At 43.7% G+C, this 16,496-nt stretch overlaps 1 protein-coding gene across 3 annotated transcripts; it reads left to right on the plus strand.

The window, feature by feature from the left end:
• Positions 1-11,220: 11,220 nt before the first annotated feature.
• On the plus strand, positions 11,221-14,873 carry LOC145042379 (DEAD-box ATP-dependent RNA helicase 53, mitochondrial-like). 3 transcript variants are annotated; one of them, XM_078990777.1, is made up of 8 exons: positions 11,221-11,721; positions 12,159-12,286; positions 12,661-13,072; positions 13,139-13,237; positions 13,323-13,547; positions 13,655-13,816; positions 13,905-14,369; positions 14,536-14,873. In XM_078990777.1, the coding sequence occupies exons 1-7, from the start codon at positions 11,341-11,343 to the stop codon at positions 14,355-14,357; spliced, it is 1,860 nt and encodes a 619-aa protein (XP_078846903.1). In that variant the 5' UTR covers positions 11,221-11,340; the 3' UTR covers positions 14,358-14,369; positions 14,536-14,873. The 3 variants fall into 3 exon arrangements, with proteins under 3 accessions (XP_078846903.1, XP_078846905.1, XP_078846902.1); XM_078990779.1 differs by having other exon boundaries at positions 14,568-14,873; XM_078990776.1 differs by having other exon boundaries at positions 11,222-11,721; positions 14,533-14,873.
• Positions 14,874-16,496: the final 1,623 nt, after the last annotated feature.

Here is a 16,496-nt window from a genome sequence, read left to right on the forward strand (position 1 = left end):
ATTAGCTTATTTTCTATCTATGTATTGTTCTTGTTTCAGCCCACCACAAAACCTACATATCACAAGAGCAATAATGTAACGACCCGTCTCTGGTATGTGGTTTTTAGTATTTATTTTTAAAGTTCGTAGAGGAACTCGGTGAGTCTATGTACCGACTCGTCGAGTAGGGTCGCGTTGTTCATCAACGTATAGATCGGCGACTCGGCGAGTCCATATTCGGGACTCGCCGAGTCGGCCTGCCAGGTTGAAACCCTAAATCTCTGGGTTTGCTCACTATTTAATCCACCTTATAGCCCCCATTCTCGCCTCCTTCACCCTTAGAACGCTGTGAGAAAACCCTAATCCATCCTTGAGTGAACTAAGTGTTCTTGTGTTGATTTGTGAAGGCTTGAAGAAGGAGAATAAGAAAGGAGCAAGGAGAAGAGGAGTAGTGCAAAGATCCAAGGGCAAATCAGAGTTCTTTGAGGTATTCTTCGGATTCCCTCTTGTTTTATGCTTTAAACATCCATTAGGACTCTTCTAGATCTAGTTGATGCTTTTCCCAAGCCTTATGATTGTATGGATGCCCTAATAAGTTGAGATATCCTTAGATCTATTCATTTAGAAGTTTCAGAACCCAGATCTATTGCCTTTCTGAAGATACTTTGCATGGAAACCCTAGATCTAGCCTTTATTATGCTTTTTGAGCCATCTTATCTTCATGGATGCATATGGGCATGTAAAGATAGAATCTTTACGTGCTAATCAAGTTAAGGGAGTCCAGATCTATAAGTTTTATGCACTGGATTCAAGCAGAATCAAGTTTTGAGTTGCTGCATGCAAGCGACTCGGCGAGTCGGAAGAACGACTCGGCGAGTCGAGCCGCGAGTCCCCGATTTTTCCCTTTTTTTGAGTGATGCTGAGTGGGACCAGTGAGTGATGGAGTGGACTCAGCGAGTTGTGGTTAGACTCAGTAATGGAGGGACTCGGCGAGTTGTTCATACAACTCGGCGAGTCCAAGGCAATCTTCTTAGCTCGAAGAACAACTCGTCGAGTTGTTCATACGGCTCGGCGAGTCTGATGCAGATTGCCTGAAGTTTTAGATTCGAAAGGGAACTCGTCGAGTTGATGCCATACTCAACGAGTAGCAGCGAGTAGGGTTGAGAAATGAGAGTAAGGACTCGACGAGTTGGCGGCCCAACTCGGCGAGTCAGGTTAACTGTAAAGTTGACTTTGACCAGGAGAGTTGACTTTAGCCAGGGGTAAAGGAGTCATTCACCCCAATACAGTTATTAATAATTTGATTGAGTGTAATTGTGGATTTGTAGCCGGGGAGATACCGGAGCAGCAACAGATAGTTCCCGGAGCCACACACTCAGCAGCCAGATCACGAGGTGAGTTTCCTTTCAGTAGGAACGGGTCTAAGGCCACAATGCCGGCCCGTTTAGCTAGCAGTAGTATCCGGACTTCGGTTCGATGCAGATTCTAGTATGTTTGATGCCTTCGTGGCTCAGACAGTATTTTGTGTTATGTGTTCCGGGTTACATCCCGATGTAGTATGCTATCTATGTACTCATGTTAGTTGATATGCTTATGTGATGCTATGTTCAGTATGTTCCGGACTTCTGTCCGATGCAGTCAGTTCCGGACTTCGGTCCGATGCAGTAGTTCCGAACTTTGGTCCGATGCAGGAGGCAAGGCCTCAGTAGTTCCGGATCCCGATCCGATGTAGAGGGCAAGGCCCTGGTTAGTTCCGGACTTTGGTCCGATGCAGTTTTCGGACTTCGGTCCGATGCAGTGGGCAAGGCCCAGTATGTGATTATATGTATTATATGGTATGTGGTAGTTTGGGGGAGCTCACTAAGCTTTGTGCTTACAGTTTCAGTTTTGGTTTCAGGTACTTCCGCAAGCAAAGGGAAGAGCTCGGGTTGATGGCATCGCACACACACACCACAACTTTAGTTGTCCTGGGAGTTGTTTTGATTCTCATAGATGTGACTGATATATTCTTGATTCAGTTTACTCATAACACTTTACTTTTGTTTGTGAGATATTGACGTACGAGTTTACCTTATGATTTTATTATGGTGTTTTAGTAATTATTCAACAAAAATTTTTGGGTCGTTTTTTTGAGATGTTACAAGTTGGTATCAGAGCCTTGGTTTGAGGGATTCGGATACACCCCCGGGTGTATCTGAACTCAAACTAAGGGAAAGATAAAAAGATTTTCAAAAAGGAAAAATGTTTTCGAATGAAATTTTGAAAAGCACTTAGAAAGAAAAGAATTTTTAAACAAGATAAGGGTGTGGTGAATGCGATCAGCCGAGCTCAAGTAAGTACTCCCAAATTACCCATACAAGTTTTATAATTATGAATAATTGTTCCAGTTTCAGTAGAACAGCATGCTAGTATAGGACTAAGGATCTAGGAGGATGCCTTATGTGCCTGCTATATGTGTTTAGCTTTATGAGAATTGCATGCTAGTAACGAGTAGACAACAGTAGGATAGCCTGTTTAGGTTATGCCTGGTAGCACGAGCTTAGCATTGTATGATAGATCGGTTTCTCGTTATGAGAGTAGGATTGCTTGGGTAATTTCCGGTGTCCGAATGTTGCTTGCTTCGTGCTTTGTAGAACTCTTAGTAATGAGAGTTAGCTGTTAGATGAATACGTCTCGTCACATGTGATCAGGGTTGAATAATCTCAGAGTGTTGGATTTGGCCCTATTGCGCAGCTCTCGTTTGAGTCTAACCATTGTAGGGACGAGCCTTTTACTCGAAGGATTATCCGAGCCTCATCACATGTGATGGTATTCAGGTGATGGCTAATTAGCATTACAAGGAGGCCTTCAGCAGCTGAGGATTGTTTTGAGTAGAGTCAAGAGTTCCCTAGGGTAAGCCTAGGATGAGAGTAGCAGAGATCAGCAGTAGTAGAAGTGACTTGGTGGAGTCAAGGCAGTTCTTGAGGAAAGTACGGATAGATGTGGAAGATAGTATGGGCCCATACTACTGAAAGTAGAGGATCCGTACTCGAATCAAGGAAGGCCAAGACAAGACCAGGAAGCTAGTAATAGTATCATGATCCCTTGAGATATTTCAGTTTTCTGATGTTGTTATGATATGTTTCAGAATGGTAGTTTTGCGTTCGAGACCAGCAGTCGGCAGTTCAGATGCCGGAGGGGGATCAGGACCAAGATCAGGCCCGGAGGCTGGGCAGATGGATGAGCAGACCAGAGAGTTTCTTTCTTCTGAGGTTACCCGCATCATACTGGAACAGACTCTTGTGATCTTCGGTTCGATCAAGGAGGGAATTCTAGAGCTGATGGATGAGAGATTGGGCACTTTCCGTGCCGAGATGGCGGCCATGATGGGGTCGCATACACTTACGTTCAGGGAGTTCAGGGCGTGTGGAGCTCCAGACTACCATGGGGCGCAGGACCCCATAGCGAGTACGAGATGGTTGGCGGATATGGCCAACGCATTCTGCACTAGCAGGTGTCCCGAGGGGGACAAGGTTAGATTGGTGTCCTGTCTTCTGAAGGACAGGGTACGGGATTGGTGGGAGAAGGTCGGTCATACCATTGGAGATGATGCAGCGTTAGATGCCATGACCTGGGCTGATTTCTCCACCAGATTCAGGGTGGAGTTTGCACCGGTTATCGAGGTGCAGCAGTTAGCCAGGGAGTTTCAGGACCTCACCCAGACTACAGAGATAGTGGTGGAGATCACCGCCAAGTTCAGGGAGAGGGCTCTTCTCGTTCCTCAGTATGCAGCTGATGAGGATATGAAGAAAGCCCGTTATCATGAGATGCTGCGGAGCGATATCCGCCAGTTTGTGAGCTGGTCCAGCTGTAAAACGCTGGATGACATGATTGCTAGGGCTCGGGAGAGGGAGATTGACCTTGAGATGGAGAAGAAGAGGAAACCGGAGGCGGTTTCGGGTTTAGGAGGTTCGGGTAAAAAGCCCAAGGTATCTGATCACAGGTCCAGGAGTCAGCAGAGCCACGGTCGATGTGGCAAGTGTGGGAGATTGCACGAGGGGACGTGCAAGGCAGGGAGTTCCGGCTGCTACAAGTGCGGTCGGACTGGGCATTTGAGCAGGGATTGTACGGCCCCTGCTACTGCTGTTGCAGCATCAGATCTGATTTGCTTTGAGTGCAATCAGAGGGGACATAAAAAGTCCCAATGTCCAAGTTTAGCTGCAGCAGGGAAGGTGGTTGCACCTGCCCTTGCTACTTTGAGGATTACAGATGGCCGTCAGGGCCGAGCAGAGACACCAGTGGCTAGGAGTCGAGCTTTTCAGATGACAGCAGAGGAGGCGCGAGCGACTCCTGATGTGGTGACGGGTATGTATTTTCCCTTCATCTCTATATTATTGTTATTATTATTGAGTATTGCTTATGGTTATATGTTTTGTATAGGGTCGTTCTCTGTGAACGGCATCTCTGCTACAGTATTATTTGATTCGGGGGCTACCCGATCGTTTGTATCGCTAGCGCTTAGCAAGAGATTTAGTAGAGCTCCTGGGGAGCTGGATTGTCTACTAGAGGTCGAGATAGCAGATGATAGGACCGTGAAGGTCGCCAGAGTACATCGAGGATGTTCTCTTCAGTTGTTCGACGAGCAGTTTTTGGTGGATTTGGTCCCTATTCCCCTGCGAGGAAATAAGGTTATAGTGGGCATGGATTGGTTGAGTCCCAACGGGGCCGTGATTGATTTCGAGTTACAGCTAGTGAGGGTTCGCACTCCCAGTGGAGGAGAGTTAGTGATTCAGGGCGAGAGGCCACAACGTGGACCAGTTCTTTGTTCAGCCGCGAGGGCGAGACGCTATTTTCAGCAGGGTTGCGCAGGCTATATAGCCTACGTTATGGATGCCCGGGAGAAGGGCAAGTCGACAGTGGACGATGTTCCGGTAGTACGAGACTTTCCGGATGTATTCCCGGAGGATTTACCAGGAATACCTCCCGAGAGACAGGTCGAGTTTGGGATCGACCTAATTCCTGGTGCGGCTCCGATAGCCAAGGCACCGTATCGGTTAGCTCCCCCTGAGATGCAGGAGTTGTCTACGCAGCTGCAGGAGTTGCTAGACAAGGGTTTTATTCGGCCGAGTAGTTCACCCTGGGGGGCGCCGATCTTATTTGTGAAGAAGAAGGATGGGTCGCACCGTATGTGCATCGACTGCCGGGAGCTGAATAAGGTAACGGTGAAGAACCGTTACCCCCTCCCGAGGATAGATGATTTGTTTGATCAACTTCAGGGAGCGTCTTGGTTCTCCAAGATCGATTTACGCTCCGGATATCACCAGATGCGAGTTAGAGGCGAAGATGTGCAGAAGACTGCTTTCAGGACCCGATATGGTCATTATGAGTTTGTAGTGATGCCTTTTGGGCTCACTAATGCTCCAGCGGCATTCATGGACCTCATGAATCGCGTATGCAGACCGATGCTAGATCGGTCTGTGATAGTATTCATAGATGATATCTTAGTGTACTCCAAGACTCAGGAGCAGCATGAGGAGCACCTGAGGGAGGTGCTAGAAGTGTTAAGAAGGGAGAGGCTTTTCGCGAAGTTCTCCAAGTGCGAGTTTTGGTTGCGTGAGGTGCAGTTCCTTGGTCACCTCATCAACCAGAAGGGTATATTGGTAGATCCGGCCAAGATAGAGGCCGTGATGCAGTGGGAAGTCCCGAGGTCTCTATCCGAGATTCGGAGTTTCCTGGGGTTGGCAGGGTATTACCGGAGGTTCATTCAGGATTTCTCCAAGATTGTAGTACCGCTCACCCGACTGACTAGGAAGTCGGTGGTGTTTCGTTGGGGGCCTGAGCAGCAGACGACATTCGAGACCCTTAGGCAAAGGTTATGCGAGGCTCCAATTCTTTCCCTGCCCGAGGGGATAGAGGATTTTGTAGTCTACTGTGATGCCTCAATCACAGGTATGGGAGCAGTGTTGATGCAACGGGGGCATGTGATAGCTTACGCCTCGAGACAGTTGAAGCCTCACGAGGCTAACTATCCTACGCACGACTTGGAGCTGGGGGCAGTGGTGTTTGCCCTCAAGATTTGGAGACATTATCTTTATGGGGTCCGTTGTACCATCTATACGGATCACAAGAGTTTGAGATACCTTATGGACAGTGTTGCAAAACTCGGCCTACTCGGCCGAGTACTCGGAATCGGCCCTCCACCGAGGCGAGTAATGTCAACTCGGCGAAAAAACTCGGATTTAGTCAAAATCGGCCAAAAATCAGTCAAACTCGGTCAAAAATCGGACAAAATCGGTCAAACTCGGGCCTACTCGGTCTTACTCGGGCCTACTCGGTCAAACTCGGCCAACTCGGTCAAAATCGGTCAAACTCGATCAAAGGGTCAAAATTGTCATAAAAAGAGAAAAAAATCAAGAATTTCAAAATTAATATGTATAATGCACTTAATGATTTATTATTTAACACACACATGTGATTATTACTACATATATATCTTAAATTTTCAGTAATTATTTATGAAGTGAGACATTTGTGTGTATTTCAGGTTTTATGTATTCACATGTATCTGATTTTGTTATACATTGTAATCAAATTATGATTTTAACTTATGATTTTGACATATATAATTTTACAAAAAATATTTCTAAATGAATTACCGAATCCGAGTACTCCCCGAGTACTCCCGAGTACTCGCTACTCCCCAGTCGGCCGAGCAGGTACCGAGTAGCGAGTTCTACAACCTTGCTTATGGATTAACCGAGTCTAAACATGAGGCAGAGGAGATGGTTGGATGTGCTGAAGGATTATGATTGTGAAATCCTTTATCATCCAGGGAAGGCCAACGTAGTGGCCGATGCCTTGAGTCGGAAGGTGACAGCAGCCCCTATCAGAGATTTGTGTTTGAGAATGACAGTGATTACTCCATTGTTGGAACGGATCAGGGAGGCTCAGGTTGAGGGCCTCAAGGAAGAGAAGCAGAAATGTGAGAGGATTGTAGGCCGAGCAGCTGCGTTCGATTATGATAGTCGGGGGTTGTTGACCCTTCATGGGAGAGTGTGGGTACCGTACGGGGGCGGAGTACGGCAGGTGTTGATGGACGAGGCTCATAAGTCTCGATTTTCTATCCATCCAGGGGCAACGAAGATGTATAGAGATCTTCGACCCGATTATTGGTGGCCCTGCATGAAGCGGGATGTTGCTTGGTATGTGGAGAGGTGTCTGACCTGCAGGAAGGTCAAGGCAGAACATCAGAGGCCTCACGGCAAGATGCAGCCGTTAGACATTCCCGTGTGGAAATGGGAGGACATCACTATGGATTTTATCACCAAGCTTCCCAGGACCGCACGAGGAGTAGATTCGATATGGGTAGTAGTGGATCGGTTGACGAAGAGTGCCCATTTTATCCCGATTCGGGAGAGTATATCGGCAAAAAAGTTAGCCGATATCTATGTGCGTGAGATTGTGGCACGCCATGGAGTGCCGGTATCGGTGGTGTCAGACCGAGATGTCCGTTTTACCTCCAGATTCTGGAAGCGGTTCCATGACGAGATGGGTACTCGTCTCCACTTCAGCACCACTTTCCACCCTCAGACGGACGGGCAGAGCGAGAGGATGATTCAGACTCTCGAGGACATTCTTAGGGCATGCGTTTTGGATTTTGGTGGCAGTTGGGATACGTATCTTCCGTTAGCGGGATTTTCGTATAACAACAGTTATCATGCGAGCATTGATCGACCTCCCTTTGAGATGCTTTATGGGAGGAAGTGCAGGACCTCGATTTGTTGGGGCGAGGTGGGCCAGCGAGTCATTGGGAGCACAGAGGTGGTGCTCAAGACGACCGAGTTGATCCAGCAGGTCCGTAGTAGACTGCAGACTGCTCAGAGTCGGCAGAAGAGTTACGCCGATAGGAGGCGTTCAGACTTGGAGTTCCGGGTGGGTGATATGGTTCTTCTGAAGGTCTCACCTTGGAAGGGTGTTATCAGGTTCCGGAAGAGGGGCAAGTTGGGTCCCAGGTTTATTGGTCCTTTCAAGGTTTTGGCCCGGGTGGGTCGGGCTGCTTATCGATTAGATCTTCCGGCAGAGCTTAGCCAGATCCACGACACTTTCCATGTGTCTCAGTTGAGGAAGTGTTTGGTGGACGAGTCAACAGTTGTTCCTTTAGAGGATATCCATGTGGATAGCAGCTTGAATTATATTGAGAGGCCGGTCGCGATTCTGGATCGTAAAGCAAAGACCTTGAGGAACAAGGTAATTCAGCTAGTGAAGGTGCAGTGGGAGCACCGGAAGGGGTCTGAGTGGACGTGGGAGGCTGAAGATGAGATGAGAGAACATTATCCCGGGTTATTTGCAGATGCAGCAGCAAACTTCGAGGATGAAGTCTGAGTCAAGTGGGGGAGAGTTGTAACGACTTGTCTCTGGTATGTGGTTTTTAGTATTTATTTTTGAAGTTCGTAGAGGAACTCGGCGAGTCTATGTCCCGACGCGTCGAGTAGGGTCGCGTTGTTGATCAGCGTATAGATCGGCGACTCGGTGAGTCCATATTCGTGACTCGGCGAGTCGGCCTGCCAGGTTGAAACCCTAAATCTCCGGGTTTGCTCACTATTTAATCCACCTTATAGCCCCCATTCTCGTCTCCTTCACCCTTAGAACGCTGTGAGAAAACCCTAATCCATCCTTGAGTGAACTAAGTGTTATTGTGTTGATTTGTGAAGGCTTGAAGAAGGAGAATAAGAAAGGAGCAAGGAGAAGAGGAGTAGTGCAAAGATCCAAGGGCAAATCAGAGTTCTTTGAGGTATTCTTCGGATTCCCTCTTGTTTTATGCTTTAAACATCCATTAGGACTCTTCTAGATCTAGTTGATGCTTTTCCCAAGCCTTATGATTGTATGGATGCCCTAATAAGTCGAGATATCCTTAGATCTATTCATTTAGAAGTTTCAGAGCCCAGATCTATTGCCTTTATGAAGATACTTTGCATGGAAACCCTAGATCTAGCCTTTATTATGCTTTTTGAGCCATCTTATCTTCATGGATGCATATGGGCACGTAAAGATAGAATCTTTACGTGCTAATCGAGTTAAGGGAGTCCAGATCTATAAGTTTTATGCACTGGATTCAAGTAGAATCAAGTTTTGAGTTGCTGCATGCAAGCGACTCGGCGAGTCGGAAGAACGACTCGGCGAGTCGAGCCGCGAGTCCCCGATTTTTCCCTTTTTTTGAGTGATGCCGAGTGGGACCAGTGAGTGATGGAGTGGACTCAGCGAGTTGTGGTTAGACTCAGTAATGGAGGGACTCGGCGAGTTGTTCATACAACTCGGCGAGTCCAAGGCAATCTTCTTAGCTCGAAGAACAACTCGTCGAGTTGTTCATACGGCTCGACGAGTCTGATGCAGATTGCCTGAAGTTTTAGATTCGAAAGGGAACTCGTCGAGTTGATGCCATACTCGACGAGTAGCAGCGAGTAGGGTTGAGAAATGAGAGTAGGGACTCGGCGAGTTGGCGGCCCAACTCGGCGAGTCAGGTCAACTGTAAAGTTGACTTTGACCAGGAGAGTTGACTTTAGCCAGGGGTAAAGGAGTCATTCACCCCAATACAGTTATTAATAATTTGATTGAGTGTAATTGTGGATTTGTAGCCGAGGAGATACCGGAGCAGCAACAGATAGTTCCCGGAGCCACACACTCAACAGCCAGATCACGAGGTGAGTTTCCTTTCAGTAGGAACGGGTCTAAGGCCATAATGCCGACCCGTTTAGCTAGCAGTAGTATCCGGACTTCGGTTCGATGCAGATTCTAGTATGTTTGATGCCTTTGTGGCTCAGACAATATTTTGTGTTATGTGTTCCGGGTTACATCCCGATGTAGTATGCTATCTATGTACTCATGTTAGTTGATATGCTTATGTGATGCTATGTTCAGTATGTTCCGGACTTCTGTTCGATGCAGTCAGTTCCAGACTTCGGTCCGATGCAGTAGTTCCGGACTTTGGTCCGATGCAGGAGGCAAGGCCTCAGTAGTTCCGGATCCCGATCCGATGCAGAGGGCAAGGCCCTGGTTAGTTCCGGACTTTGGTCCGATGCAGTTTCCGGACTTCGGTCTGATGCAGTGGGCAAGGCCCAGTATGTGATTATATGTATTATATGGTATGTGGTAATTTGGGGGAGCTCACTAAGCTTCGTGCTTACAGTTTCAGTTTTGGTTTCAGGTACTTCCGCAAGCAAAGGGAAGAGCTCGGGTTGATGGCATCGCACACACACACCACAACTTTAGTTGTCCTGGGAGTTGTTTTGATTCTCATAGATGTGACTGATATATTCTTGATTCAGTTTACTCATAACACTTTACTTTTGTTTGTGAGATATTGACGTACGAGTTTACCTTATGATTTTATTATGGTGTTTTAGTAATTATTCAACAAAAATTTTTGGGTTGTTTTTTTGAGATGTTACAAGTAACCAAACGAGCAATAACAAGAGCAACTGGAAAAAAGAGCAGCCATAGCAAGAACATTAGAGAAAAAATATAATTTCAAGCAAATAATCTGATTTCTACCAACATCACAACCATTCCAACTAATATAATCGAGTTTTAGGGAAAAAAAACTTACCAAGAGCGGTGTTTTGACGAGGGTGGATGTTTTTCCTTCCGGCGACGATCGTCGATGTGGTGCAACAGTCGGAGATAGAAGCGGCGGCGCAATCGGAAAATCGACTATTTTGACGAAGGAAGGCGGCGCTACCGACGGAGATAGAGGAGGCGGTGCAATCAGCGGAGATGGAGGCGGCGCAATCGGCGGAGATGGAGGCGACACAGTAGCCGGTGGAGGGTGGCAGCTCGGAGAGGAAGTGAAAGGGAGAAGTGGGTGCGGTCTCGTGAAGTATGAGGTGAAGAAAAGAAGCGCTAAAATTTTGGGGGTACAAAGGGGAAAGATGCGTTTTTTAAATTTTCAGATATTGTTCTACATCTGAAAGTTTAAGAGGCATTTACAAAATTAAAAGGTAAAAAATAATAGGCTACCAAACGTTCTGAATCTGAATTTTTAAGAAACTGCCTCTTAATTTTCAAATTAAAAGACAAACAAACAGCCCTTAATAATTTGATGAATCCATAACAGTTATAACACATAAGAGTTGTAACACTTTTGAGCTATTGGTAAAACATAAATTTCAAATGGATGAATGAATGTCGTTAAACTAACCGTACGAGGGTAAAAGTGTAATCTTCCATATGCCGATTGCCACCGCCCTTGGCAATAGGCCAATAACTTCCTTTTTTTCCTCTCATCTCGTAAACCCTCACCCGCATCCAAATTAGGGTTTTACACTCCCTCTTCGTCTCACACAAAACACACAGACGCGACAGACGATCTGAAATCGAATTACAGAAATGAATAGTCTCCTCTTCAAAACTTCTTCCAAGAGACTCACTAACCTTGCTTCCCTTACTACTTGCAACCCACTCAAACACCTTCTCATTCCTTCATCCACACCACCCTCACCTGCAAATCGTAAAGAATCCCCTAGCCAATCTCAAACTTCCCATCCAAAGTTTGGGTTTTTGAGGAGTTTTCACGGGTCACGATGGGCGAGTATCAGGGCTTCCGATATGTCAACACAGGCTGCGGGATTTGCGGTTGCCGCCGATCACGCATACGACGGTGACAGGGGTACGTCTTCCGAGGGTCTCGAGATCTCTAAGCTTGGGATAAATCAAGAGATTGTCTCGGCTCTTGCGAAAAAGGGTATAACCAACCTTTTTCCCATTCAGGTAAATAAACATTCATTACATGTTTTCTTTTTCGTTTCTGGTTTGTGTTTTAATGTTTACATATTATCGTTCATCAAGTTTCGTGTTTGATCACTACCTTGCTTTCATATGTCTAATTTTGCATCTTTGGAAAGTGAAATTACAAATGGTAGTTGGTGTCAGTTTCCGATTCTTTATCGAAGTACAAATTGCCACTGCAAATGGAAGTTGGTGTCAAAAGATACAACCTTTAGGGAGTGTTTGGATCAGGAGACTTCAAAGTTATAATCCTTATAACGAGTTTTTCTTATTTTTATGAACAAAAAGTTCTTCAATTCTATTTGACTAATGTATACATACAGTTGACTAGAGTCAAACCTATGCATTGTAAATACATAAATCATATGAAATTTCATTTGATTTCTACTGACAAACCAAACATGATCTTGAATTCTCAGAGGGCTGTGCTGGAGCCAGCAATGCAGGGGCGTGACATGATTGGGCGTGCTAGAACTGGAACAGGAAAGACTCTTGCTTTTGGCATTCCCATCATGGACAAGATCATTAAACACAACGATAAATATGGGTGATTGATTTTTTTTTTTTTTTGTTTTTAATGATCTCTTTTTTCAAAATGGCACTTTCATTGCATGTGGAATCTTTCTGGGAAAATTGCATGAAATAGCCACACTTGTTACCAACACAAGCAATGCACTTCACTTCATACCTATAATAGCATGTTTTACATTTTCTTTAAGCATAATAGCAACATACTTACAATTCCTTATAGTTGAAAAATAGTCTGTGTTGCTATTTTTGTTTAAGAAATGTAAGTACATTGCTATTGTATGTAAAAATTTTAAATCCATTGCTACATTGGTAGCAAGAGTAAAGTATGTTGTTGTTTCTCTCAAGTTACCCATTTTTATTTATTCAAATATTTGTTCAAAACTACAACAGAAGAGGAAGGAATCCATTAGCCATTGTGTTGGCTCCTACTAGAGAGCTAGCTCGCCAAGTTGAAAAGGAATTCTATGAATCTGCACCGAATCTAGACACACTGTGTGTCTATGGGGGATCACCCATTCAACGCCAGATGAGCACTCTTGATCGAGGTGTTGATGTGATTGTAGGCACCCCTGGACGTGTTATTGATCTGATCAAAAGAGGTGCTTTGAATCTTTCAGAAGTCAAGTTTGCAGTTCTTGATGAAGCTGATCAGATGCTCAATGTTGGATTTGCTGATGATGTTGAAACAATCCTTGATTATTTGCCAAAAGAACGTCAAACCATGATGTTTTCTGCTACTATGCCAAGTTGGATTGTTAAACTTACCCATAAGTATCTCAAGACACCCTTAACAATTGATCTTGTACGTTATGCACCCTTTAGTATGCTACTTTCATCTGTTCCTGTTATAACAAGTTTTTGATTGTAGGTTGGTGATTCAGACCAAAAATTGGCTGATGGGATAACACTATATTCTATTTCATCAGAAATGCGTGAGAGACCATCACTTATAGGACCACTAATAACAGTATGTGTTGTTATCTGATTGAATTTCTTCATATTTTGCTGCACTTTATATATATTATTTGTTGACTTTTTTTTTTGGGTTTTAGGAGCATGCGAATGGTGGGAAATGTATAGTTTTCACCCAAACAAAGCGTGATGCAGATCGATTATCATTTGCATTGCAGAAGAGCTTCAAATGTGAAGCTTTGCATGGAGACATTTCACAAAATCAAAGGGAGAGAACTCTTTCAGGGTTTAGAGATGGGCGATTCAATGTTTTAGTAGCCACTGATGTTGCTGCACGTGGCCTTGATGTTCCTAATGTTGATCTGGTCAAAATCTTTTTTCCTTCGTATCTTGAATATTATATGCACAACTAATTAGTATTTTTTTTTTTTCACTTTCTGATTAGAAACATTTTTTTTATTATTGTTTTCAGATTATACATTATGAGCTTCCCAACTCATCAGAAATATTTGTTCATCGATCTGGGCGAACGGGTCGTGCTGGAAAGAAAGGAAGTGCAATTCTCATGTATTCTTCTCAACAGTGGAGAGATGTCAAGGGATATGAGCGTGAAGTAGGATGCAAATTTTCAGAGGTAAATTACAGAATTACTGAAATACCCCTCTTTTTTTGTTTCTAGATTTATCATGTTAAGGACTAATTTCTTTTTTTGATTTGTTAAGCTTCCTCCAATTGCTGTTGATCCCGCATCAAGAATCGAGATGGGTGGTGGTTTTGGTTCTTCTGGTGGCAGATTTGGTGACTCTGGATTTGGTGGTAGATCGGGCGGCTTTGGTTCTTATGGCGGCTCGTCACCACGTGGTGGTGGTGGCGGCGGCGGCGGCTTTGGTAGGCCTAGTTATGGCGGCTCAGGTGGCGGTGGGTTCAGAGGGCCGAGCTCCGGTGGACGGTCTGGCGGCTTTGGTGAAGATTCGAGTCGGTCGGGCGGGGCGGGTCGTAGAAGTGGGTTCGGAGACTTTGGTTCGGACCGGTCTGGTGGTTTTGGTGGCGGCCGGTCAGGTGGGTTCGGTGGTGGTTCGGACCGGTCAAGTGGGTTTGGGTCAGGTGGATTTGGTAGTCAGCGGTCTGGTGGTGGTGGTCGGTTTGGTAGTTTTGGAGAAGATAAAGATTTCTAATCTGTTTGTAAGGTGAAGTTGATTTTTATAAAGTTTATTTTTTTGTAGTTGGTTTATTAAAGCTATAAGTTTTATAAAAAGCAATCCAACTTTATAAAGGTAAGAACAAGACACACACGTACACACATATAACTTATATATAGATTTACTGATATAGATCTTTTAATATTATCAGCAGGTTAGAATGAATGATAATGATGTTGAATGCAGCTTTTAAAGTCGTATATGGAAGAAGTGGATGAGATATTGAGTTGAAAGCTTGGTGAAAATGGTAGAGTAATAGAAAGCCCAAATTGGATAAGTGCTTCCGAATTCCAATATGATACTTAGTTGTTTTTTTGGTTATTATTATTATTATTAATATTAATTAAGCATACGACTAGTAAAAGCATGGTCATGGTGATGGTGTTTTAACATTTTAGTGAAGCAGACGAAAGAGGAGCCAATCCTATCTGTAAATCTATTTTGGGACTTATTTGGGTTGACAATAAATACGTGGATGAAGCTTTGTTATGAGTTTTTAGTGAACATGTCTACTACACAAAACACTATTGGTTGCATATTGGGCTATCCTTTAATAGAAAACCAAATTACTTCGAGTACGACTGGTTGTTTGAAAGTTTGACTGAAACTGTAAACTCTGTTAAACCAAATGGACCTTTGTGTAATTTCATGGTGCAATGCAAAAGTCACAATCTAACCCATCTGGGTTTGTAAGGTGGTGTAATTTTAGTCGTCCGATTGTTGGAAAATTCTATCGCGGTTTCTCGAACGCTTTGAACCGGAAGATTGCGGAGTTCCTTTCGTTTGCTGTTTCCAATTTGAAGTATCTTTTAATTTTAGTCACGATTTCACATACAGAAAAGCTTTGCGTGTTGGAGTTGTTTTTTCAAATTGATCCATGATCGCTTTAAAAATCGTTCGAGCCGCTTTTGCATATGTTTAGGAGGTTGTTGTATATTCCTTCAAATTAGGTGTATATTGGTCGAATATCACGCCATTTCGATGTAATTTGATCGGTTACAGTTGGGTCCTGGGAGGCCGACACCCATGCCTCCGCTAATTTTTTGTTTTTGTCTTTTGTCCATGGGACCTTTCTTGGGTGGTGGTGGGTCGGCCTGTTTATATATATATATATATATATATATATATATATATATATATATATATATATATATATATATATATATATATATATATATATATATATATATATATATTATTTTTTCCTTTTTCCTTTTTTGGTTGAGTTGGTGGTGAATGTTGCGTTTCCGAAACTAAATCCAACGAAAGTGGTGGTTGTGAAATTGGTGGTGGTGACGCTTGTTGTTAGAATTGTTGTAGTTGTTGGAATTGTTGGTATTATTATTGGAAGGTCGGAAAATGTTGATATTAGTGTTGGAAAAGTGGTGTTTGTGGATTAGGGAACCGGTTTGAAGCAAATTGATAAAGCCGCCTTGAGGTGATTCCAAAGTCAGGAATTGTTGAGGGGTTGTATCTAATGCAAAAATGTTATTGGGTTTGCGATTTCTATAGTTTGGAGGGGTATTTTGGTTGGGATCTGTGGTTTTTGGTTGTGAAGATGTAGTATGTATTTTGTATATAGAGAAAGAAAATAATGATGTAAGAAATAAGGGGTAAAAGTGTGATATTTATAGGTAAATAAATTAGTTAAATTTTGTTAAATTTTTTAAAAATAAACTAGCCGTTGAATGGCTATAAACATTTGGTCAAAGTGGGTTGCGATCTTATTGGTCGTTTGCATTCGTTATTCTTAACACGAGCCATCATGGAAACGGTCGACCATGAAACAGTAGGATGATGTGCACGACCGTTGTTCGTGGCCAGCTCAACCATGACCGGCCTCGTTGCATGTACACGGGAAGACCTTATTTAATATTTTCTCCGTTCCAAAATTATTGTTCACATAGAAAAAAATATAGATTAAGCAAACATTAATTACAACTAACTTTATATAATAAAATGATAGTTTTGTCCTTACTTTGCATTTAATGTTTCATTAAATACTTAGTTGTTTAAGTATTAATAAGAGGTATTTTGGAAAAAGTTTTACTTATTTGTAGAAGTGGATTATTATTTTGGGCCAAACAAAAAAGAAAATATGAAGTATAAGTTTGG

Source organism: Lactuca saligna, chromosome 4, assembly GCF_052625555.1.
Source record: "Lactuca saligna cultivar CGN05327 chromosome 4, ASM5262555v1, whole genome shotgun sequence".
Lineage (NCBI taxonomy): Eukaryota > Viridiplantae > Streptophyta > Magnoliopsida > Asterales > Asteraceae > Lactuca > Lactuca saligna.

Excerpts from the sequence above, each read along its gene's own strand:
- LOC145042379 (XM_078990777.1), top strand. The coding sequence starts at position 11,341 with ATGAATAGTCTCCTCTTCAAAACTTCTTCCAAGAGACTCACTAACCTT. Across the intron at positions 11,722-12,158 it reads CCAACCTTTTTCCCATTCAG|AGGGCTGTGCTGGAGCCAGC; the intron begins GTAAATAAACAT and ends TTGAATTCTCAG. Across the intron at positions 13,238-13,322 it reads TTATAGGACCACTAATAACA|GAGCATGCGAATGGTGGGAA; the intron begins GTATGTGTTGTT and ends TTTGGGTTTTAG.